At 35.9% G+C, this 24,114-nt stretch overlaps 1 protein-coding gene and 1 long non-coding RNA gene across 3 annotated transcripts; both read left to right on the forward strand.

Moving 5' to 3' along the window:
* Positions 1-248: 248 nt before the first annotated feature.
* LOC141844561 (uncharacterized) lies at positions 249-2,981 on the forward strand. The gene is made up of 3 exons (XR_012603145.1): positions 249-280; positions 2,226-2,291; positions 2,867-2,981. It is a non-coding gene; the product is annotated as an uncharacterized LOC141844561 (long non-coding RNA).
* Positions 2,982-3,183: 202 nt separating this feature from the next.
* LOC141843796 (uncharacterized) lies at positions 3,184-23,860 on the forward strand. Of its 2 annotated transcripts, XM_074731825.1 has the most exons (6): positions 3,184-3,283; positions 3,366-3,449; positions 6,280-6,349; positions 6,541-6,603; positions 7,639-7,704; positions 23,582-23,860. In XM_074731825.1, the coding sequence occupies exons 2-6, from the start codon at positions 3,397-3,399 to the stop codon at positions 23,699-23,701; spliced, it is 372 nt and encodes a 123-aa protein (XP_074587926.1). In that variant the 5' UTR covers positions 3,184-3,283; positions 3,366-3,396; the 3' UTR covers positions 23,702-23,860. The 2 variants fall into 2 exon arrangements, 1 of the variants encoding a protein (XP_074587926.1); XR_012603071.1 differs by lacking the exons at positions 7,639-7,704; positions 23,582-23,860 and adding an exon at positions 6,084-6,182 and having other exon boundaries at positions 6,541-6,793.
* The last annotated feature ends 254 nt before the right edge of the window (positions 23,861-24,114 follow it).

Genomic DNA, 24,114 nt, shown 5'->3' on the forward strand with positions numbered 1-24,114 from the left:
AATGGCTTGCTTATCTCAATATTATAGAATAGCTGCCTACGATTGTATTTTGTAGAGTGATATTATAATGAGGGCGGTAGATGTTTTGTTAATTTTAGCTATAGTATGTTATGCCATTCTACTCCATTGACGGATTGGATATTTAATTTCAAGTTCAATATTTGCTCACAGGTCAGGTGGTCAAGCTATGCAAATTATACATAGGCACCATTTTGCTTCGCACTTGAAGAGAATGAGTGTTATAGTTCGTATACAAGATCAATTTTTTGCATTTGTGAAGGTGGGTTATTAACTCCAAGAATTTATTTTGATTGCTTGTTTTGCACCATGAGGTATCATATGAATATAAAGAATATGCACTGCACCTTAATGTGGTTTACTGTTATTTAATGAACAATTATTATTCATTCAACAAAAGTTAATTGTTTATCTACACTTCCAAAGGAATTATGAGAGGAGCAGGTGAGGACGCATTCCCTTGAGAGGAGCAGGTGAGGACGCATTCCCTTGAAGGGAACAGTAAGTGTCGGTCTAGCCTAGGATTTCGTTGAAATCTAAAAGTCAAGACTAGACGGTTAAAGAACTGTCTAATTTCCTGTAAGTTATATATTGTGCTAACTTTATGGTGTAGAAAATTAAGGGACCAGAACTTCGGGTTCCGGATGCCCCAATAGATCCGGACGATTGGATGGTGCAGGTGCCCAGAAGGGATCTAAGCATCCGGATGTCAGCCGATCGGCTCAGCGAGGCAGATGAGATGACGAGTTAAGATTGGCCAGAGACACTTCAACTTTGAGGTGCCCATAAGGCTTTAGGTGCTCGGAGAAGGATAAGGTGCTATAGAGTTAAAGCTGACCTGATAATCTCCACGTCAGCATTCCTTTGCTAAGTTAGCGAGAGCAGATCGATGAGTCGATGTGGAGGTGCCCGGAAGGAGTTCCAAGCGACCAGATCAGTTAATAGAAGCTGCGAGGGGGAACCCTAGAACATCCATTCATAATTAGTCTACGACAACTCTGCACGCGAACGATGCTCTCGAAATGCTGCTGCGACGCTGGAACACTGCACCGACAACCGCACGCCCTTGCTAACTCTTTTTGTTGGTAACTTGGATATTGATTTTTGACTATTCTGTACTTAATTACTAGGACGGTAAAGTGTTGCCGATCCTACATCCTTTGTAAAGGCTACTCTTTCTCGTAAGAGAGAGTTTAATAGTGAATTATCTAACGTAGGCAGTTAAGGACTGCGAGCCTTGGAGTAACAGCTAGCGTCTGTGAACCAAATAAAAAAAAACGTGTATTTACTTGTGTTTGACAAAATCTTCCGCTGTGTTTTTGTATATTCGAGTTATAGATTTTATGAATATGCGAAAAAGAGACAAACACTATTCACCTCCCCTCTAGAGCTCACTTCGATCTTACAACAAGGACTTTTATGCTATTGCTCTAAAAGAGCACCTCCATTTCCCAATTTGCCATTGTGAGGTTCCATTATGTGAATGTAGCTGCTTCCTTCAGAACCAATTCTTTGTCTCTTCTCTTTCTTTTCTAGCCCTACCTTCTTTATCTCACCTAGTTTTTGTTCCTCTAAAGGAAACGGCCTAAACAACATTCATGTGTAAGATCCATTACTTTTTCTGCTTAATTATTATTTTTTTTATAACTATGGATTGAGATACTAGAAACGACTCATGGTTATTTCTGATGGTCATTAGTTAGAAAACTAGGTTTTCTATTGTCTAGCAAAAACCTCAATTATCTTTTTTCAGGTGAGATTTTCCTGAGCTGAGTGATTTTTTCCTAATTAGTTCTGTTCAGTGTGCCCACCAGTTTTTTTCTTAGAGCATTTTCAAGTGAATTAGGAGTAGCACAGTCTCTTCCAATGAATTTCTGTGAAAAAAGAAATATTAAGAATTTTAGGACTAGCAGTTCATAATTTACATTTTCCCCTCAAGAAAGATCCTAAGGTATCTAGTGGAAGAGATTACTAAACCTACCAACTAAACTCCACCTTAGCCTTGTTGTTTAGCTTTTCAATCTATTTTTGGTATGACTTCTCCTGTAATGTTCAAACTAGGATCTTTGTTATGTTGGTGGTTATTAGTATCCTCCTTGTTTGTAACATATCAAACTTAGGTAGATTTTTTTTCCTTTCATTTCTTAGAAATGTCTTTTTGAAAATTTTAACATTACATGTTACATTATGTTTCATTGCCTTTACAGGTTAGTGAAGCTAGAAGTTTAGACAGAGATGTGGTTGAAAATGGTCTGATGTTTATTTTCTTTGCGGTAAAAAATTCTAGTAAATTTGTAATTGTATTTAGTTATCTATTCCTATATCCTGAATACAAAATTAATTGTCTAAGTTGTTGATATTAATTTGGGAATTGTCTGTTAACAAGTTTTCAATTGTCCTATCTGATCTGATTCTGCCACTGTTTTATCTGAACTGAAAGGTTCATCACATGACTTGGTATGATCCATTGGTTGGTTCATAAGATCAGTTATCTTACCTTTTTAATATCCTAGTTGCATCATAAATAATCCTGTTCAAACAGTAATGATAATTTACATTGGGACCTAGAATTTGTTGATTGCAACTCTGGTTGAATTAACCAATGTAAAACTCAGCACAATTTACTCTAGAACTCAAAGTTCTCGTTAACTTAACCTTCCCTCCATAATGAATCCTGAGCTTCTGGCATCTTTTGCTTCTCATTGCTCTAGAAATGGACAGCAAAACCTGCTAGTCTGACTGTCAAGTCGCTAATTTCTTTACTTGGAAGGAAACCGGTTCTGATTTTCTATTGTGCAACTTATATACATTTGTTAGGTAATGATTACTGCTGATCAATCTTTGACAGCTTGCCATGTGGCCAGTCAAGTTCACATTATCACAAAGCCTGCTTTAATCTTGGTTCGAGGAAAGAACAACACAGACTTTCAATGGGTGTCACCTGATGAAACTGAGATTACTTCCTACAGGCAAGTATTATTTAATAGCTTAATGATTTTTTTTTACGGCTTAAGCAAAGCATTAGATGAATAAACACTGCTAGTTTTGTTTATAATTTTTCTCGTTGCAATTGATCTTTCTATAAACTCCATGATGTTTGCATACCTTGTTTGATTTTTGTGAATATGAATTTCTGAGTTGCATGTTACAGTGAGAAAGAGGTAGAACAGCTGTCGGATTCACCTTGATCTTTTGCATAGGTGGGGATTGCTTTAAAATGCTAGAGGGGAGTGAAGCTGTATTTAATATTATACCTTATGTGAAGGTTAGTAATGGTATCCTTGATCACACATTAACTGCTTAGATGTATCTTAAATTTGTTGCTGATGTGATGATTCTGCCTCCAGCAAGTACTTGAAGTTCCACCAGCGAGTGTAGATGGATCAGCTAATGCTATTTTTATTAACTACAGAGGAGTTGATATTCAGAAGGTAATTTTTAAAGTGGATGGTGTCTCATTTGATACTAGTTCGTGCATCCTATGCTTCTCTGACATTTTTTCATCCTAAAGGTGTGATTTGAAGAAGCTAATGCTTCTTCACTAAAAGATCTTAATATCTTTTTAAACATAAAACACATTATTTTTTTGTCATTTTTTGGTCCAAGTTTTCTGTTGGTTTCTGTATTGGCATATTTTGCATATTTATTTATTTTGGATTAACTTGAAATACTAGTGTTTTATTGCATTCTTTGAGATCTTGTAACATGAAATATTAGTAATTTTAATTTATCATATATATTAATTTCAAATATATAGTAATCCAAAGCAAGGTTTGAGATCTTGTTCTAAGATGCTCTGTGGCTAGAATAAGATGTAGGGTCGTGCTTGGTGCCAATGCTGGTGGGGTACTAAGCACCAACCCTAGGTTTAGGAAGAGGTCATCCAATGTTGCTTGTTCTGAGAATCTATCCTTGAAGTTGCGTGTCGTACATGGAATGAAGGAAGTTCTGGTCGTCTTAGTGCAAATATAATCCATCTTTATGTAGCAAGCATAAGATGGATGTTAATGATAATAATTGAAAACGACTTTGTGAGAGCTAAAAGGTATTTAAAATCTCAAATTATATGAGTTATGATAAACTATTTGCTATATGCCAACCTTTAAAATGCCCATTGAATGTAAAGATATTCTATTGTTAAGACTGAGATACTAAACAATAAGTAGGCATTGGATCTGACATAGTTTTGGTGTTTTAGGTCAGTTTGGATAATCTTGAATAATCCCTTTCTATTTGACTATTATAAAGGCAATTAAATTAAAATTTTGAAGCAATAAGTTAGAAAAATACAACAAATACCTTTCTTATATGAAAATGAATACTGTGTATTAGATTAGAGCATTTGTTCCTTCTAGAAGACCCATTATGAATTATACTCTCAGCACATTCATCTAGCATTAGAATTGATTATCTTCAAGTTAACAAATATATCTTGATTAACCATTCAGAATTGTACTTGGATCAACAAAAGTGAAACTAGATCTGGTGCGAATATATCTTGATTTCAACAACTAGCCTCGTTTTTCTACACTTCAATTTTTTTTACATCTCCCAATCTTGAGAAAGAGAATCTTCTTGTGTTGGATAGCACTTTTTGTTTGTACATCCTCTCTCTCTCCATTGAAACCATATCGATATGACGACACAATGATATTTATCATGTATCATTTTTAAATATGGTTTGAAATCTTGTATCATTTTTGGCGGCAACATCATTTTAATAAATTATTGAAACATAATATTGCTTGACACACAATCTATGCCCTCGTCTCAAATATGTTTATAAGTTCTTATCTTATTGATGTTCGACGCCCTTTAGCAAGCTACAACACATGTCAAGATGAATAGACATGTTTATTAATTTTTTTGTACCTTGTGTTTGTACAACACAATCTCAAAATTGTATCATTTTATATGACACACAAAGTTCAAATTTTGGTATATACTTGTGTATTTTTCTTTCTTTTCTTCATCTTTTTTGTTCTTTCCCTCTAATTGCCACTGTACATAGGAACATTGATATGGTACCAAAACACTATTGTTTTTATTAGAGATTGAAATTATGACATGACCTGAAATTTTACACGGGACACAAAGTTCAAATTTAGGTATATAATTGTGTATTTTTCTTTATTTTCTTCATCTTTTTTGTTCTTTCCTTCTAATCGTCATTGTATGTAGGAACACTGATATGGTACCGACACTATTGTTTTTATTAAAGATTGAAACTATGATTCGAATCATGAACACATGACGTGAAATTTTAAACCTTGCTATCAGATTGAATCAGTAATTGGAATGATATGATTCGACCACATACAAACAAATATTGGTTGACACTTTGAAACTGTGTACAAAATACATGAAAAGGACTTTCACACTCAAATATTACTCTTAATGCATATGATTTATTTGTCAAGCTGCATAACAATTTCTGGAATTTAGTCAGGCAAATGATTTCTAATTTTTGGATCATTGGAGTAAGGTTTAAAATTGTTTTCTACATGAATGACACCATTCCGTTAACTATGCTAAGATGATTTAGACTATGCTGACCTTGGTTCTCCCATAAACGCACTAATAGCTTAAAAAGCATCTTCCATCATATGGCTGCTATGATTCTTGTTATATGCAATGTGAGTTCAGTCCCATATGTTTTTGTTACCTAGGTTATAAACTGCTTGTAAGACATCTAAAATTTAATTGGTGTCACTTTGTCACTTGGTAGAGAAAGTTGAAACAAAAAAGAGAAAAAAGGACCTGTAGCTATTGGAGTTTATCTTACTTGACACAAGCTGAGTTAAAGGCTTGTATGACATGGTAGCATTAGTCAAAGTATTCATCCATGCTTGGAACTGTACACTTTGCCATATTTGGCAATACCTACCTGGTTTTATATTCATGCATTTATGCATTTGACCTTGATGTGTGTTCTATAATGCTAAATATTCATATATGTTTTATTTCTTTGATCAACTATGCTTTTTCTGCATTGTTGATTCATTTATACAATTCCATCTCTTATTTTGAGCATCTCTTATCTATGCACCAATCTTATTGTCCAGGCATTGGAATCAACTCATACACTTATTATCGAATTTCATGATGATGAATCAAAATCTACTTGGCTGAAAAAACTTGTCCAAGCAACCTATAGAGCTTCTGTACAACTCTGCAGTGCTATTTATGTTTTGATCTTCCAATTTTGGATCTGATTTTAATTTTGCATTGCTAATTGCTTTTCCTCATGTTTTTTTGTAGGCTCCTCTTTAAAAGGACATATTTAGAGAATCAGGCAATACTTCAACGCAATCTGGTGAAGAGATACTGGGTAAGTTGGGATCATCAGACCTTGTTATCAATGACACAATGAATGAAACTAAACTATCAATATATGGAAAAGTAAGATTGGGTGTACATTCCTTTTCATAATAAATGGCTTTTAGGTTCTAGTATTTCTTTATATATTTGTTGATATCTTTGATGTTCTGAATCTTTCTTTTTATTTTCTGTTTCTTGCAGTTGGATAGAAAATCAAAACATGCAGAGAAACCCTTTATAGAAATAATTGCAAGTGGAGGAAAGGCTAGCACTTCTATTATTATTCTTTTTTATTCTCATCACCATTTTGTTTCACTTTCAGATTCTCATTCCCCTCAACTTCCACAGACTGATTATTGATAAAAATTTGATTATAAAATATGCACATTAACGCACAAGAAATTAAAAAAAAACTGTTGGCTTATTCTTTTTACTAGATAGTGTTGCTTCTAATATAAGTCCATTCACCAATTCGCACATCGCAACATGCTAATAATTTGAATGATGGTAACTAGAAAGTCAACCTTTAACATTTGGATTTTGTTTGTAAATATCTTGATTTTTGGATGCTTATTTGAAAATTAAGATCTTTTTTGAGCATTAATTTGTTAGGTATTGAATTTAATGATAAGTATCTCTTTTAAACTGAAAGCTACCTATGGTTGAAATTTAAGAATGTATTGTAGCTTTTCAATTCTGATTTCATAAGGTGCCATCTCTATCTTTTATTGGTGATTAGGTGGAATTACCCAATCATTCGATATGGTTTAAATATATTGTAAAAATCTAGCTCATTACAAGGATATCTAACCTTACACTCTCTTAGTGATTTGGATGCGTTGAAGATACTAGTGAATGAATCAAATAGGATACTAGTGAAGGGGATGAGGAAATAAAGAAGCAATGGAAAGAGGTATTTTTTATCAATTTTTTAATGAAGGTTTAGGTGACCAACTTAGTTTAGGAAGTTTAAGTAGGTCAGAAGAGTATAAAAATTTAAATTTTTTATTTCAAAAGTAGAAGAGGCCTTAAATGGGATGAACAATGAAAAAGTAGTTGGACCAGATGATATTCCTAAGCATTTGTTTAGTTGGTAAATTGCCTTGAAATTTACTGGGATAGGAAATACCACACATTATTGATGTATTTAATTTCATTCCTATATATGTTTTTTATGGTTTTTCAAGGAAACCGCATGTCTGGTCTGGTTTTTCTTGCGTATTGACATATGAATAAACCTACTACCATCTATTGAAAGGCTTTATGTCATTATTGCATGCTAACCTAAAAAAAATTCAGATAACTTCATACTTCATGGAGCTTGCTTCGCCACACACTGAAGAAGCAATTAAGTTTGTTGACAAGGTCGGGGGGTTTGAATGGCTTATTCAGAAATATGATAAGTACTAAGTTAGTATTTTGATTCTATTAAGCATTCTCAATTCTAGTAATGTGCATATTATTTGTCATTAGTAAAGTTAACATGATATATGCTATCTTTTGGTGGCTATTGAATCAGCCTGTTTGTCAATATTCTTTGTTTCTTTATTATTATTATTTTTAAGTTGTAGTGACTCTTTCTAGCTTTATATTTTGTAAAAGATTTCATATCTTTCAAAATTTCATATGGACTTTATTTTCTATTTCAGTCCTACTTTATTTATTTGGTAAAATAATAGTTTGATGTCATCTACTTTGTAGATAATGTAAGATGTAGGCATCTACTTTTAATTTTTTTTATCTTTAATAATATCATACATATATATAAGTGAGGGGGGTTGGCTATGCTCCTAATTTAAATATGGTACTAGAGACGCCTTCCATCCTTAACCTCTTGTTCTTCGTTGTGCTGATCATTGCACTACCTGTCCTTCCATGCAAGTACCATCTGCAGATGCCCTTCCTTGTTCATCCATCACATGCCTCATCATTTGCATCCTTTGTAGCTTCCAACTGCATGCACCCGTCTTTAGGATTCCATCAAGATGCCCTTCCCTGTTCATGCATCACAGGCCTCATCATCCGCATCCTCTATAGCTTCCAACCACATGCACCCTTCTTTAGGATTCCATCAAGAATCCTCTAGTGGAGCTCCAGAAAAGGAGGCAGATGCTTAAGCATTTTGAATGGTAAATCTAAGATTAGCTTCTTCTTCGGTGTAGCAATATGGCTCATGATTGTTCTGCATGTCTTCAAATCATCATGTCAACTAAACTTGAAACTCAGTCTCGTTCTAGCAGAGGAATAAAAGGTACTTCGGTATGAGCTTGATCCTCCTTTGGTGAAGCAATTCGCCCCAATCCTTCTGTTGAGGCCTTTGAAATCTTTCCCTAGGTTCCTTCTCTACACAGGTCTCCTATGACCCAGTTTGGCAACATGTAGTCTGCCCATCCTACAACAGTAGTGTTGGCCCTTCTACCATCTTTCGCTGGATAAAGGGCTAACACATCTGAGGGACCTACTCATTAGCCTCCAAGCCTATCAAGAGGCTACAACTCATCACTGTGCCTTCTCAGCCAAAACCGAACAAATTTCCTTTTTGGGCTAATTCATTTAGTCCACTGTGAACAATAACCATCCTTTTTGTTATAAGTTTAGGATGATTCAACCAACGTTTGAAATTTCGTGCCGTATCGCCCGATACGCACGAAAAATCTTGTTCCGACGCGGCACCGGCACAGCGCCGACACATGAATTCCGGCCGGGCGGCATCTCCGGCGGCGTCGCCGGCCTCGGGCGGAACCTCCGGCTGCGTCGCGCAGCCTCGGCGACGCTCCTGCGGCGTCGCGAGGCCTCGGCGGCCTCGGCGACGCCGCCGGAGGCGCCGCCCGGGGCCGGCGACGCCGCCGGAGGCGCCGCCCGGAGCCGGCGATGCCGCCGGGGCCCCGCGACAGTCCGCGCAGCCGCGTCCGCGTGCCGCGATCGCGCGAGCGTTTTTTTTTTAAACTTAGGTTTTAATTAGATTTTAATAATCAACTCCTAGCTATAGTTCAAAGTTATAATTCGGGATAATTTAAATAGGCTCTATTAAAACCTATAAAATTATCAAAAAATTTTATTAGGCCCTATTTAAACCTATAAAATTATCAAAAAATTTTATTTTTAAATATTTAGATTAAATTTTTTATTTTAATTAATATATTTTATATTTTAAAAATACCGAAACTATACCGGCACGGTACGATACGGTACCGAAACTGTATCGTTCCGGTCCAAGACCGAAACTCTGGCACGACTCGATATTTTAAACCTTGGATTCAACTTTTCTGAATCACCCAAATCTTAGCATCATGTCAGCCCAACATGAGACTTAGTCTCATTTCGGCATAGGAGTACTTAAAGCTCTGTCAACTCTGGGCTGTTGTCAATGTTTCATCCAGCTTGTCACTTCATTTGCCTGAATTCTTGGCTCCTTGTCCACCTTGTATGCCCGAGTCGTCTCCCTAAGTCGTACATTTAGGAGTCTATGAGTGAACATATCTCTATTAAGATATTCTCTTTGTTTGCCCTTCCACTACTAACACACAGTACCATTCTAAATTTATTAGAGATGTTTCCTTATCACTTATGTTATATTTGTCTTTTGTGTTTTATATTTCTAAGTTTATTGAAGTTCCTGTTGATTTATAAACATATTAGATCATTAAATTGTTTAATCACCTTTGACGCTACTTTTGTTTTGAATTAAGAATGGTAAGGACATTTAATCTCATGGATTATACTAATTGCATGTGCGTGTATTGCTTTTAACTCTTTTTAGTTACATCTTCATCCCTCTAGATTCCTCTTTCTAAAACTTGGGGCAGATGATTCCCAATTCATCTAACCTTCAAACTCTTGAACGTTAATCATGTTAGTTAGATAAATATACTTGGACCCTTTTCTCTGGTAGTGTTCGTAAGCTAGCTTGTGCACACTTTGTTACAGTTTATTTTTGTGGTCTAGGTTAAGTCAACTCTACCTTTGATTTATAATGTTATTTCCTTCATTAACATGATTCTTGATTGACTCAGTGTTTTTCTGATTTTAAATTATTATTATTATTATTTTTTTCTCCACATCTTTATTTAGTATATTCAGTGACAAAGCTAGATTTGCAATCTTTCTATCTAGTCTTGATGCTCTTCCTAAGTCCTCATCGAAATACTCTCTTACAAAATGATGTAGTAGAACGAAAGAAATAATTTATCGTTGAGACTATTCAAATGTTACTCTTACACATATATGCTAGTATTTCCTTTTGAGGTGATATTATTCTTACTGCTTGTTATTTTGTCAACCATATGTCATTTTCCACCATCTGCATTATCAAATTCCTTTCACTATCATCTTTCCACACAATGATATGTATTCTCTTCTGGCACGAACCTTTAAATGTATTTTGTTTAGCTAGTATTATAAGTTATCTACACAATTCATGATTTAGATGAAGTGTATTTTTCTTATTTATTGTCATGTTTAATGTTACCATTGTTTTTCTTTTGAGATAGTGTGTGCCTTCATCTCTCCTAACGAGATATTTTTTTGAATCCACTCCATTCTTTCCCAATACACTGTCTCTATTTGAATGCATGCATAGTATCTAAGTCCATACAATGCAAGTTCTCATACTCTATTATATTCCACCTTCACCTATCGATAAAATAAAAAATTTAATCTAAATCTTCAAAAATAAAATATAAAATATTTTTTAAAAAATAATAGGATAATTTTACGAGCTTTAATTAAGCCTATTTAAATTATTCCCAACTATAGTTAGGAATTGATTATTAAAAACTTATTAAACCTAAGTTAAAAAAGGAACTGCGATGGGCCATGTGCGACCGAGGGTGCGCGCGGCCCGCGTGACTCCTCCAGTGACATCATCCGGCCCGGACGACGCCTCCGGTGGTGTCGCCGAGCCCGCGTGACGTCTCTGGATGCGTTGCTAGACCCGAGCGACACCTTCGGATGATATCCCGATTGGAATGCCTGTGCCGGTGTCGATCCGTCAATGGAATAAAATTTTTCACTAGTATCACAAGATATGGCTTGAAATTTTCATCCTTGATTCTTAGGATCTCTAATTTGCATGGATTTGCACTAACAATCAGCATTAAGGACCTTCTCACAATAAACTTGCAACTAACTCTCTATTCAATCATTTGGTTAGCGGATCCATTAGATTATCCTTTAACTTCACATAGTCAATAGCGATAATTCCTATTGAGAGTAATTGTCTAATGATATTGTGTCTACGATATATATGCCTAGACTTACCATTATATAGATGACTCTATGCCCAACCAATTATCGATTGACTATCACAATATATGCAAATTATTGGCACAGGTTTTGACCATCTAGGAATTTTTTTAAGAATTAACATAATCATTCAACCTCTTCACCACATTTGTCAACAGCTACAAATTCAAATTCTATCGTGGATTTGGTTATTACAGTTTGCTTAGAAGATTTCCATGAAACTGCTACACCTCCCAAAGTGAATACATATCCACTAGTAGGCTTAGAGTTTTTTATATTGATATTCAACTCACATCGTTGTATCCTTCGATCACAACAGGATATCTCGTATAGTGCAGTCTATGATCATGAGTATATCTCAAGTACCTCAGTACTTTTGTAATCCCTTTCCAATACTCAACAACATGATTATTCGTGTATCTACTCAGTTTACTCACTACGTAGGCTAAGTCTGGCTATTTACAATTCATCAAGTATATCAAACTTTCAATCACCTTGTAGTACTTTATCTAAGTCTGACTTTTATTTATCGGAGTCCATACCAATGCAATATCACCCTTAGTGAATTTCTCAAAAATCTTGTCCACATAATAGAACTGACTTAGAACAAGTCCTTCTGATGTTTTATGAATCTTAATTCATAAAATCACATCAGCTAGATCCATGTCTTTAATGTCAAATCTTAAGTTCAACATTTTTAGTGAACTTGATTATCTTATCATTGGGAGCAATGATAAGTATGTTATCTACATATAGGCACAAGATGACATGGCCATTTTTTGTGACTTTCATGTAAACACATTTATTACATTCATTAATCTTAAATTCACTTCCTTCATGATATTATCAAATTTCTCATGCCACTAGTTTGGTGTTTGTTTCAAGCCATATTATGACTATATTAATCTACAAACCTAGAGCTTAATGTAGATTTCCTCTTTTAAGTCCCTATTTAGAAAAGACAATCACAATCACCAACAATATTCTAATGGAAGTTATTTTGGATATTGGAGAATAAGTATCAAAGTAATCAAGACATTCTCGTTGTCGATAATCTTTAATTACTAATCTGGCCTGGTACTTATAATTGTGTTATCTGCTTTCATCTTCTTGAAAATCCACTTTCACGCTAGTGGTTTACTTCCCTGAGAAAGATCTACAAGTTATCAAGTGTGATTTTGTATGATAGAGTCTATCTCAAATGTAATAAAATTCATTCGAAAGGATTTTTCCAACTGAGCTCTTTTACTTCATCTGAGTTCAACCTCCACTGGTTCATCATCTTCTTCGTCTTCTTGTATTTCATATACCCGTTTTGAGGAGCTAGCATCCTCTCGGGTCTTTTATGGAAATACGTGCTTGAAGAACGAGCATTTCTCAATTCAATAATCGAGTTTGTGTATCTCTTGAATTTGAGATTCATGCACAAGGAACCTATATACATTGTTGTTATGTGTATATTCAATAAATATGCAATTAACAATTTTTGGTTCTATCTTGATTCTTTTCAGATCAGACACCTTCACACTCGCAAGTATTTATAGGATAGTTGTCTTCCGTTCCACAACTCATAAGGGCTCTTATATATTTTTTTCAGGGCACTTTATTCAAAAGATAACTGACTGTTAACACAACTTCCCTCTACAAGTGCTCTGGTAGTCCAAAGCTCAATAGAAGAGCATTCGTCATCTCTTTCAAAGTACGATTCTTTCACTCAACAATATCATTTTGCTAAGGAGTATAGGAAGTTGTTTCGTGTCTGATCTTGTGTTCAACATACAACTTAGCGAATGATGATATATATTCATTGTCTCGGTCACTTCAAACCATCTTAATCTTTCTATTAAGTTAATTTTCAACTTCATTCTTGTAGATAATTTTTTTTATAACTTTATCCTTACTTTTAAGAAGATACATAAAATAATATTTTGTGTTATCATCAATAAAAGTTATGTACTTATTCCCGCCACTTGTTGGTATACCTTTTAGGTTGCACACGTCAGTGTGAATTAGGCTGAGTGACTCATTGCTTATTCCAATGTGTTGAAAAGAAGATCGTGTCATTTTCACTTTAACACAAATCTCACACTTATGTTTCAGGTTAAGGTGGAATGTAGGTATGTTTTGCATGTTAATTAATCTACGCAACATATCGTAATTAACATGTCATAATCTATCATACCACAAACATGAAGACTCAAGCATATAAGTAGAAGAACTTTCAATTTTATTAACCTTATGTTTAATAGTCATTACATTGAGAGCTCTTCCCGTTGGTTACATAACCCTTTCTTACAAACATTCTATTTTTGGACAGAACTCTGTCTGACTCAAAAAGAATGCGGAAGTCATGCTTGCTCAATAATAATCCAGACATTAGATTCTTCTGAACCTTCGAAACATACAACACATTATTTAGAGTGAGCTCCTTGTCTGAGGTCATCTTTAGCACAACTTTTCCTTGGCCCATGATGTCCGAGGTTGTTGAATTCCCCATGAATAGCTTGTCCCCATCGACTTCGTCAAAATTGCGGAGTAGTTCTTTATTGCAGCACACATGTCTGGCGGCACCAATATTGATCCACCATTGCTGTGGGTTTGAACCCACCAGGTTCAACTTGGAGACCATGACGTAGAGGTCGTCCATTTTTAGTCCCTTGTTCAGGTTGGCTTCCTGCTTCTTTAACTTTCTGCACTCTGAAGACTTGTGATTGACTCGATCACAGTTGAAGCACTTACCAGATAATTATTTTTTGCTTTCGCTTCCTCTAGGTCCCATCTTGGAAGATCTAAGATTCTTCCATTTCGAGTTTTGAATGTGCTCAACCATGTTGGCGTTCACAATAGCATGAGAGAACATCTTTCTCTCTAAACTCTTGTTGTTTTCCTCAATGCGAAGTCTAACAGCGAGTTCTTCCACGTTCATCTCCTTTCGCATATGCTTTAGGTAGTTCTTGAAGTCCTTTCAGCTGGGAAGCAACTTATCAATTAAAGCAGCCACCTGTAAGGTTTCACTCAAAACCATGCCTTCTGAGTGGATCTCATACAGGATCACTTGAACCTCCTGAACTTGGTTGATCACCATCTTGAAGTCAACCATCTTATTGTCCAGGAATCAACCCACAATGAACTTCTTGGCCCTCATATCCTTTGTTTTGTATTTCTTGTTGAGGGACTCTCACAGCTCCTTAGTCGTTCTCTTCGTGCTATACACAATGTATGACGAGTCGGCAAGACAGTTGAGGATGTAGTTTCAGTATAGAAACTCAGAATGAGTTCATGACTCCACTGCACTGATGGTTTACACATGAGTTGCATCCTCAACCAACTTTGGAGGTTTCTCGGTCAAGAACCAAGCCAGATTCAGCGTGATTAAGTAGAAGAGCATCTTTTGTTACCAACGTTTTAAGTTCAATCCAGTGAACTTCTCTGTCTTTTCATCGTGGTTAATTGGAATATTTCTAATCAAAGCGGAGGCACCATTACATGTTGAATCTATTACACTTCAACACTTTTTGTGGTCATCTCAACAGAATTGATTCTATTTTAAGATTGTTGGGCAATCTTTATCGAAGATAGAGGAGAAATTCTAAATTTATAAAAAAAATTAAATTCAAACTTATCTGATGGGATGACTTGAGTGGATAATCTCAAACTGCCAAGTAGGAATAAGTTGCTTGGGATAATTGGGTTACCTAGAAGACTGGACTACCTTTTATGGCCGAGTCGAGCTGTCAAGGCAGAGTTGAGCTGTCAAAGTTGAGCTATTGAGGTCGAGCTATCGAGACTAAGCTGTCAAGGTCGAGTTGAGCTGTTGAGGTCGAGTTTGAGTCAACTGAGAGTTGAGGTTGAGTCAGTCGAGTGCCGAGGCCGAGTCTGCCGAGTAGCTGAGGCAAAGCTCGAGTGACAAAGTGCCGAGATTAAGTGTTGAGGCCGAGACCCGAGTTAGCTGAGATCGAGTAACAAGGCAGAGATGCCGAGACCCGAGTTAATCGAAACCAAGTGCCAAGGCTGAGATGTCGAGATCTATGTTCAACGTAATTTTCTTAAAATAGATTCGTCCTCTTTTAGCGTTGCTACGAGGTCATGTTGGGTATCTGCTTCCTAGGATACAACGACGAGACCACAATTGCAATCTAGCAGAGGTTGTATCTAACGAACTAAGAGTGTACCCAAGTGCTATCACGGGTTCTGCTAAGCGAAAAAACACGGTAGAGAGAAAAGATTTGGGGGGGGGGGGGGGGGGGGGGCGGGGGGACGAAGGTGGATGGAGATTATTTTCTTGCCCACACCTTGCTTAAGATCATGACATTCTCTTTTCTAGGAGCTCCAACCTTATCCAACGTTAAATGACCATTTAATAGTCAGTTACTCCATTTACTCATCCAAGAGAAGTAGCACCTTCTTTGTGCTAGCAACTTAGATGGTTCGGCCAAGAGAAGAAGAAGAGGAGACTAAAAGTGATATATATATGAAAATGCATTGTAAAATAGTTTTTGTACTTATCCAATGAATACAAAAGATTTTTTTGCTTTTTGCTCTTCTTTTCATTAATGCTCCATTAATCTCTATTAATGGATATTAATCCTCTTTAGTGGTTGAGTCTAGACCAATGAGTCTAATTCGGATTAGACTCAATTAAATAATCTAATAGTTTGATTCATTTGAGTCTAACTCAATGAGTTTAATTTGGATTAGACTCAATTAAATAATCCAATTGTTTAATTCATTTGAGGGTGAACTCAATGAGTCTAATTTAAATTAGACTTAAAATATAATCTTAGGGTCCATTATATTTTAGTTAAATTAAAACATGTTCTTTGTGACTGACCCAATATGTTCTTGTAACGTTGGCATGTCTCTAAAATAATATTTTAGATAGTTACAGGTGACGTTTGTCAATATTAAAGTACACAACTCTTTATATAGGAAATCGTAGTGACTTCAAGTCTAAGGACTATTTATACTAATAGTTACTATGATAATGTTTATGACACTCATATAACAATTCATAAAACATTCTCATGGCGAGTCCATTCAGTACATATTTTCTAATATATACCCATGTGTTAATTTGATATCTTATATTCATGACTTGTGAGATTAAGTCATCAGTTGATCTATATACTAGTCTCAACGCATTAATATTGCCCTTGTATATTCAAACTTGACTAGGAATAGTTAAGAGTAGTATTCTGTATATATCTACAACCTCTCACTATCAATTCAACCAATTAATATGTTGTAGATTAGAATCTACTATCCTAGGACATTATTATACTTATTCATCTGGCATAGATCTGAAGTAAATATAATAACCATAAAATTTATCTTTTATTAATGAAATATGATACAAAAATTTTCTTATCAATCATCTCATAATGACAATCATAACACTAACACAACTAATTAATTCTTTAAGGGCTTCATTATATTCTTATCTCTAATTGGCTCTAAGAGAATATTGTAAAAGATTTTTTCACCTTTAATTGCTAACTTATAAGGCGAAAATTAGTGGTGCATTCAAGGAATGATTCACCTAAAGAATCATAGGTTATGAGTAGGGGACTAGTGAACCACGTTAAATGCCCGTCTCTCAAGCTTTAGTTTGCCTTCTTTATTTTTTTTTTTACTTTGTACATTTTTGCTGATAACAAGTTTTTATAGAAATAATAATGAAGCGATGAACGCTATTCACACAACCTCTAGTCTCTCTAACTGATCCAATAATAACATCCATTCCAAATTGAAAATTACTCACAAATTTCTTTATCATTTGAGTAGCTAACTTCTAGGGATTAATTTCACTTTCATTTGAAAATCTTCACATTCTTATTTGATTGTATTAGTTTCAAAAATCAAATTTCAAAAATAACTAATGCTATTGAAATGCTACAAAAAAAATAAATACTCACCTATAGATATTTTATGACAAATATTGTAATTAATAATCTATACCTGAAAGATTTTTTTTCACTAAAATAAAAGAAGGAAATAACAATTAATTGATTAAGGTGGTAGGAATCCCTCATTGTTATTGATCTTTTTGCACTATAAATTTGCTTGAACTACAAACCCACTTCAAATAGAAATATTTTATTAACAAATAATACATCTTTAGTTGATTCTTTAATCGACTTAACATACCAATCAACTATATTATCGACTATAACTAATCTAATATTGAGTCATAACATAAGTCAAAATCTACTTGAATCTAAACATATAAATATACTCAACTCTCACAATGTATTAGGAGTTACCTATCAAGGGTACGAGACTTTTTCGTCTACTAAAAAGCCTCACTTCTAAGTCTTCTTTTGCTAAGAGGTCTCACCTTCAGGTCTTCCTCGTCTGTTATTAGGTATCCACTCAACTTTAAGCTACTCGGACTTTTAATCGCAAAACATCTAATTAATCTTATCTTGCTTGAACTTCCATTCGTCAAGTATTTGATTATCTCTGATCACTAGGTATTCATTCAATTTTAATCTATTTGGACTTTATTATTGCATTTGCAATGACTTGTAAAGTAACTTATACTTGCAAATTTCATCAATAAATATAATATAAATATAATTTAAGTTCTTTATCTAAATATCAAAAGTCACTATGAGTTAAATGATATTCATTTAGAGAAACAAATAGTGATCACAATCTTCTTCACAATTTTATCTTCTATCTTAACTATACAAAAAAATATACTAAGAAAACTCCACTTTAGAATATAAATCATATGCACCCAGCTTGTTATATATATAGTCAATTCGAGGACCTCTCAGTGACTTAGTAAATATATTTGCTAGTTGATCATTTGAGTTAATAAAACTAGTAGATATTTCACCAGATATGACTTTCTCTCTGACAAAGTGACAGTCAACTTCAATATGCTTTATCCTCTTATGAAAAATAGATTCGAGACGATATATATGGCGGCTTGGTTGTCACATATAAGTGACATTTATGTAACCTCTCCGAATCTTAGCTCTTGAAGCAACTGTTTGAGCCATTTAAGCTCTTTACTCGCTATGACTATAGCTCGATATTTTACCTCTGCACTGGATCTTGCTACAACATTCTGCTTTTTTACTTTTCCAAGAAACAAGGTTATCTTCGATAAATATACAAAACCCAGAAGTAGATTTCCTATCAATGGGAGATCCTGCTCAATCTGAATCAGAATATCCTACGAGTTGAGTATGTCCTTTGTCTCCGTACAAAAGACCCTTTCCTGGAGTGCTTCTGATATATCAGATAATGCAAGTCACAACATCCCAATGTTTCTTGCATGGAGAGTTGAGAAACTGACTTACTACACTTACTACAAATGAGATATCCGGATGAGTAATAGTAAGGTAGCTTAGTCTCTCTACTAATCGCTTGTATCTTTCAGGATCTGAAAGAGGCTCCCCCTGATTTGGCAGGATCTTGACATTAGGATCTGTGGGGTTGTTAACTGTCTTTGAGTTTAACATGTCTGATTCTTCTAGAATATTCATTGTATACTTCCTTTGGGATATGATAATCCCATCTTTGGATTGTGCTACTTTTATCCCAAAAAATATTTGAGTTTGTCGAAATCTTTTGTCTAGAAATATTTGAAAAGATGCTGTTTCACTTGTGAAATCCCGAGATGATTACTACCCGTAATAACAATGTCATCAACATAAACTACTAAGTAGATGTAATCAATAGATGAGTGGCGATAAAAGATAGAATGGTCAGCCTCACTCCGAGTCATGCTAAACTGTTGAATTACAGTACTAAATCTACCGAACCATGCTCTGGGAGACTGTTTGAGGCCATATAAAGATTTTTGCAGGTGACATATAAGGCCAGAAGACTCCCCTTCAGCAACAAAATAGGGAGGTTGCTCCATGTAGACTTCCTCGAGTAGGTCACCATGTAAGAAAGTATTTTTGATGTCCAACTGATAAAGAAGCCAATGCTGAATCGGAACAATGGATAGAAATAGGCGTACAGAGGACATCTTGACAACAGGAGAAAAAATGTCTCCATAATCCAATCCGAAAATCTGAGTATAGCCTTTACTAATGAGGAGAGTCTTAAGCCGAGCAACCTTTCCATCTGGACCAACTTTCACCGTATATACCTATCAACAATCGATAACTGATTTCCCTGGTGGTAGAGGAACGGGATCCTAAGTCCCACTGCTCTGTAAGACACATTTCATCGAGCATAGTCTGTTTCCATCCTGAATGGGCAAAGACATCACCTGCAGTTTTCAGAAGAGAAATATACGATTAGGAGGAAAGACAATAATAATAAGAAGGAGAAATACGATGATAACTCAAAGAAATATAATAAGGAGAAGGATTACGAGTGGAACACATACCTTTCTAAAGTGCAATGGGAATATCAGACTTAGAAGATGGGACCGAAGAAAGAGACAAAAGACTTGGCTTTAAAGATGGGTCCATGGCAGAGTCAGTAGTGGGCGGCGGCAAAGCAGAACGAGGATGACGTTGATAAACCTGCAATGGAGGAGATGGGGCATTCGGCAAAGGAGGAGATGGGGAAGGATGTGGCAGAGACATCTCCAGAAGATAAAAGATAGTTATTGGCGCAAGCGTAGAAGGAGAAAACTCGGACGGAGATCCATTAGGTCCAAAAAATAGAATTGAATCAAAGAATGTGACATCAGCAAAGATGAAGTATCGATGGAGAGTAGAGGAATAATACTTGTACCCTTTCTAAGGCCGTGGGTACCTAAGGAAAACACATTTATGAGACTAAAGAGAGAGTTTGTCAATGCCAAGATCGAGAGTATGAGCAAAACATATAGAACCAAAGACCTTAGGTGGTAAAGGATGAAGAGACTGATGAGGATAAAGAACATGATGAGGTATTTGACCTTGTAGAGTGGAGGAAGGCATGTGATTGATGAGATAGCACGTAGTAAGTACAACATGTAAAATACCAAAACTTTTAGGGGTTAAATTGTAAATAATTTAATCCTAATTGGGTATGAATAGAAATTTTACTAGTGGAAGGAATAAATTCGTCTATTGAAGACGAAATGAACGAGAGTGGTTTCGTTCAAATCAGAGGTCATTTGGTTGGTGAACCCGTTGAACCAAGATTGAACCAAATTGAACCAATTAGGTTTGGTTCGTAATAAAAGATGTTTTGATAAAATAAAAAAAAGATGGAAAGAATCGTTTTGTAGAGACGAATCAAACAAAATTGGTTTGAGTCAAATCGGGGTTCGATTGGTTAGTGAACCAAGCGAACCAAGGTTAGTTCAGTTTGCTACAGTAATAGCCTGAACCGAACCTGGTCTGAACCAAATCTTAATAGGGTTATAGGGTTAAAGGATATTGGATTCTTGGATCCAAACCCGTTAAGAAAACCTATAAGGAGCTACAGTTGCCGCGATTCCTGACTTCTCCTCCGCGACGAAAGCCTCTGTTTCCATCGCGGCGTCCTCTGTTTCTCCCCTTCTTCGTCCCGATCGCACGATTTCCGGCGATCTTTGGCGGAGCCGGCGACGAGGAAGCCACCGGAGAGTTGGGAACTTCCATTGTGAGCTTGATCCTTGTTCTGAAGGGTTGCGGTTCGGGCAGTAAATGGTGACGCCGGGAAGGAGAAGATCGGTGACGCGGTGAAAGAAGAAGACGTAAGCTCATTTAGATCTTGGATTTCTGGGTTATTCTCAAGCTTAATGCTAGGATTTCCGGTTTGATTTAGGTTGGATTTGATTGGATCTGAGCCGTGTGTTCGTCGGCGAATCCAGAAGGGAAATCGGTAAGATTAATTTAGGTTTTGGTTTCTATGGTTTTTCTGGAGTTGGATCTTGCTATGGGGCTTAGAACTCCTCTGATTTCATAGATTTCCATTTGAATCGACATTGAGTTGGAGTATACGGTGCCTTTCTCTTCCTCTTCTTCCTTTGTTTCGGTGGCCGATTGATAGCCTTGCTGCTGCCGTTCTTGTTAGGGCAGGATTTGAGGTAAGTGATGAGATCTTGACCTGTTAAGGTAAGAATTAAGGATTTGTTGAGTAATTGTTTTGATCGGCTGGTTGTGAAGTTGCCTATGCTCCTACTGTTGTTTCCATTCGATTGTGGATTATTGATTGGATGGGTTATTTGATCAGCTTGTGGCGGCTTGATTCGAGAACCGAAGCTAGGTTGTTAGGGCAAGGCTTTGGTTCTATTAGAGGTAAGTTTCTTGGAGGTAAGTTAATTGTTAATTCATTGGTAGGGTTACTCTTGATTGAATGTTGGGTAACCTTGGTAATCTATGAATGATTACTGTTGGATAGAGTTTGGATTAGGTTGATCCATTTATGAAGTGACTGGTTGAATTTTTGTTGTATGGAACTAAACCTATTACAATGGGATTAGGTTTGATTAAGCTAATACTAATTAATCCAAGGTTAATTTGTTAACCTAATATGGGTTAGTCTAGGGTTGATCAAATAGAGATTAATTATATTAATTGATTAAGGATATTAATTAATTAATTAGTTAATCCCTATTAGTATCAACCTAAAGATTGGATTAGTCTAACCTGAGGTTGGTTGATTAGCATAGGTTTGATTATATATGAGGTTAGTTGTATTAATCGATTCGATTAATATAACTAATTGATTGATTAATTAAACCATGTTAATATCAGCCTAAAGGTTAGATTAATTTAACCCGAGTTCGGTTAATGAGATTGAGTTAGGATAACCCTTAAAATATAACTTAGACTTTATTTGATACATTCTGGTATTTAGGATGTGATATTATATTTGCAGGTCCTTGATTGATTTTGGGGCCTTCGATATTATACGGGATTATATTTTTTCTGGAGGTTCTTATTCGACGACATACGGGTTACCAGGTGGATAGTCTACTGTATTTAGTCAATACAGTTTCTTTTATTCTTTACAGTACATGCTTCCTTTCATTTCTAGTGATTAGAATACTTATCATGCTCTTATACCTGTTATAGATTAGATGCTTTCGATACTCATGTTTATCACATGCTTGATTTTATTTCTTTGACCTTGTTATCAGTTCTGTTTATACTCTTTGATGCTTGAGATCATCGTGTATCTATGCTTATGATTACTGTCTCTGTTTTAGTTATGTTATCATCATGTTGATACCTGTGATCAGTAGGACTTTTCATTAATACCTACACATGTTAATTAACACGGTGTTGATTAACATGGTAGAGGATGATTATGTTGACTTGATCATGTCATCATTACGCATGAGCTTGATTGTAAATCTCAAAGATGTGGGTGTATCTTGCCGGTAGTTGGCCTATAGTGATATAGGTGGTTATTACCCTTCCATCATGGTGATGGGGACTGTATGGCCTGTACGCAGTCCGGCTGTATGGCCTGTACGCAGCCGAGTCAGTGGTCTGATCTCGACACCGCGATGGGGTGGTACTCAGTCTGGCTATATGGCCTGTACGTAGCCCGGCTGTATGGCCTGTACGCAGCCGAGAGTTATTCTCTGGACGAGTATTGAGGACAGCACTGACCATAGGTATTGTACGTAGTTCTTGTCGGGACTACCTACTGAGGGTGCTACCAGGTTACTTTGTTGTAGTGCTGGATTCATAGCCCCGCTATTGTCTTACACCTCCGACTCATTAGACATGAGGCGCTGGAGTCAGTGTAGACTGATGCATTACATGCACACATTTGCATGATGAGATTTATATACATGCATTGGACCGTATATGTGTGCATTACATTATGAAGTGATTGTATACTTGTATTGATTCTTGGTTGACACATTGCATATATGATCATGCATATGGATTACTACGTGTACCAGAGATATAGCATTGCTTATATGATACCTGTAGGAGTTACTATACCTTACATTGTTCTCCTGTCACTTATTATTATGCTTCTTCCATATCTGCTCTGTTATACTTTACCTTATTGAGCATGTACTTCTTTCTGATTATCCACTGAGTATATTTGTACTCACCCCTTTGGACTCTGGGATTTTCTGTCTTCCCAGATATCAGATAGGAGACTACAGCTGATGCCGAGGAGATTCTACCAGTCATGCCATCTCACAGCAACTTATGGTTTATTTGTATTCATGGGTATTGTATCTGTTTATGTGTCTGTGTGGTGATGTGTGGTGATTTTATTACTTGTAGTTCGAGTTCGTACTTTCGTATTCGTATTTTGGATTTGGTGATTTCTATGTGCCGACGAGTATTCGTTTTATCCTTACTTTGGATTTATCTTTAGAATAGATATGTTTCTGCAGTGCGAATCGGTTTTAACGAGTTTTATTCGTTAATACTTTTGTGGATGCATTTCATATATAGTAGGATGTGTTGAGTGGCCGTGTGGGTCACATTTACTTTTATTTTAATTGCATAAATCCATAGCCTGTTATGGATAGGCCGTGTGGGCCTTTTATATATGTATGTATCCAGGAAATTGTCATAGTTACTGGGGGGATGCTGTCGAAATTTTTCGGACGGCCGTCTCTCGGGGCGTGACACAACATCACCCCAAAACTTATGAGGACATGAGAAT

Source organism: Curcuma longa, chromosome 13 (genome assembly GCF_044706935.1).
Source record: "Curcuma longa cultivar G26 ecotype Majalengka, Jawa Barat chromosome 13, ITB_CL_G26_1.1, whole genome shotgun sequence".
Lineage (NCBI taxonomy): Eukaryota > Viridiplantae > Streptophyta > Magnoliopsida > Zingiberales > Zingiberaceae > Curcuma > Curcuma longa.

Coding starts and splice junctions, on each gene's coding strand:
- LOC141843796 (XM_074731825.1), top strand. CDS start 3,397: ATGGATCAGCTAATGCTATTTTTATTAACTACAGAGGAGTTGATATTC. Junction 6,604..7,638: donor TAATTGCAAGTGGAGGAAAG/GCTAGCACTTCT, acceptor AAAAAAATTCAG/ATAACTTCATACTTCATGGA. Junction 7,705..23,581: donor CAATTAAGTTTGTTGACAAG/GTCGGGGGGTTT, acceptor CTGTCTTCCCAG/ATATCAGATAGGAGACTACA.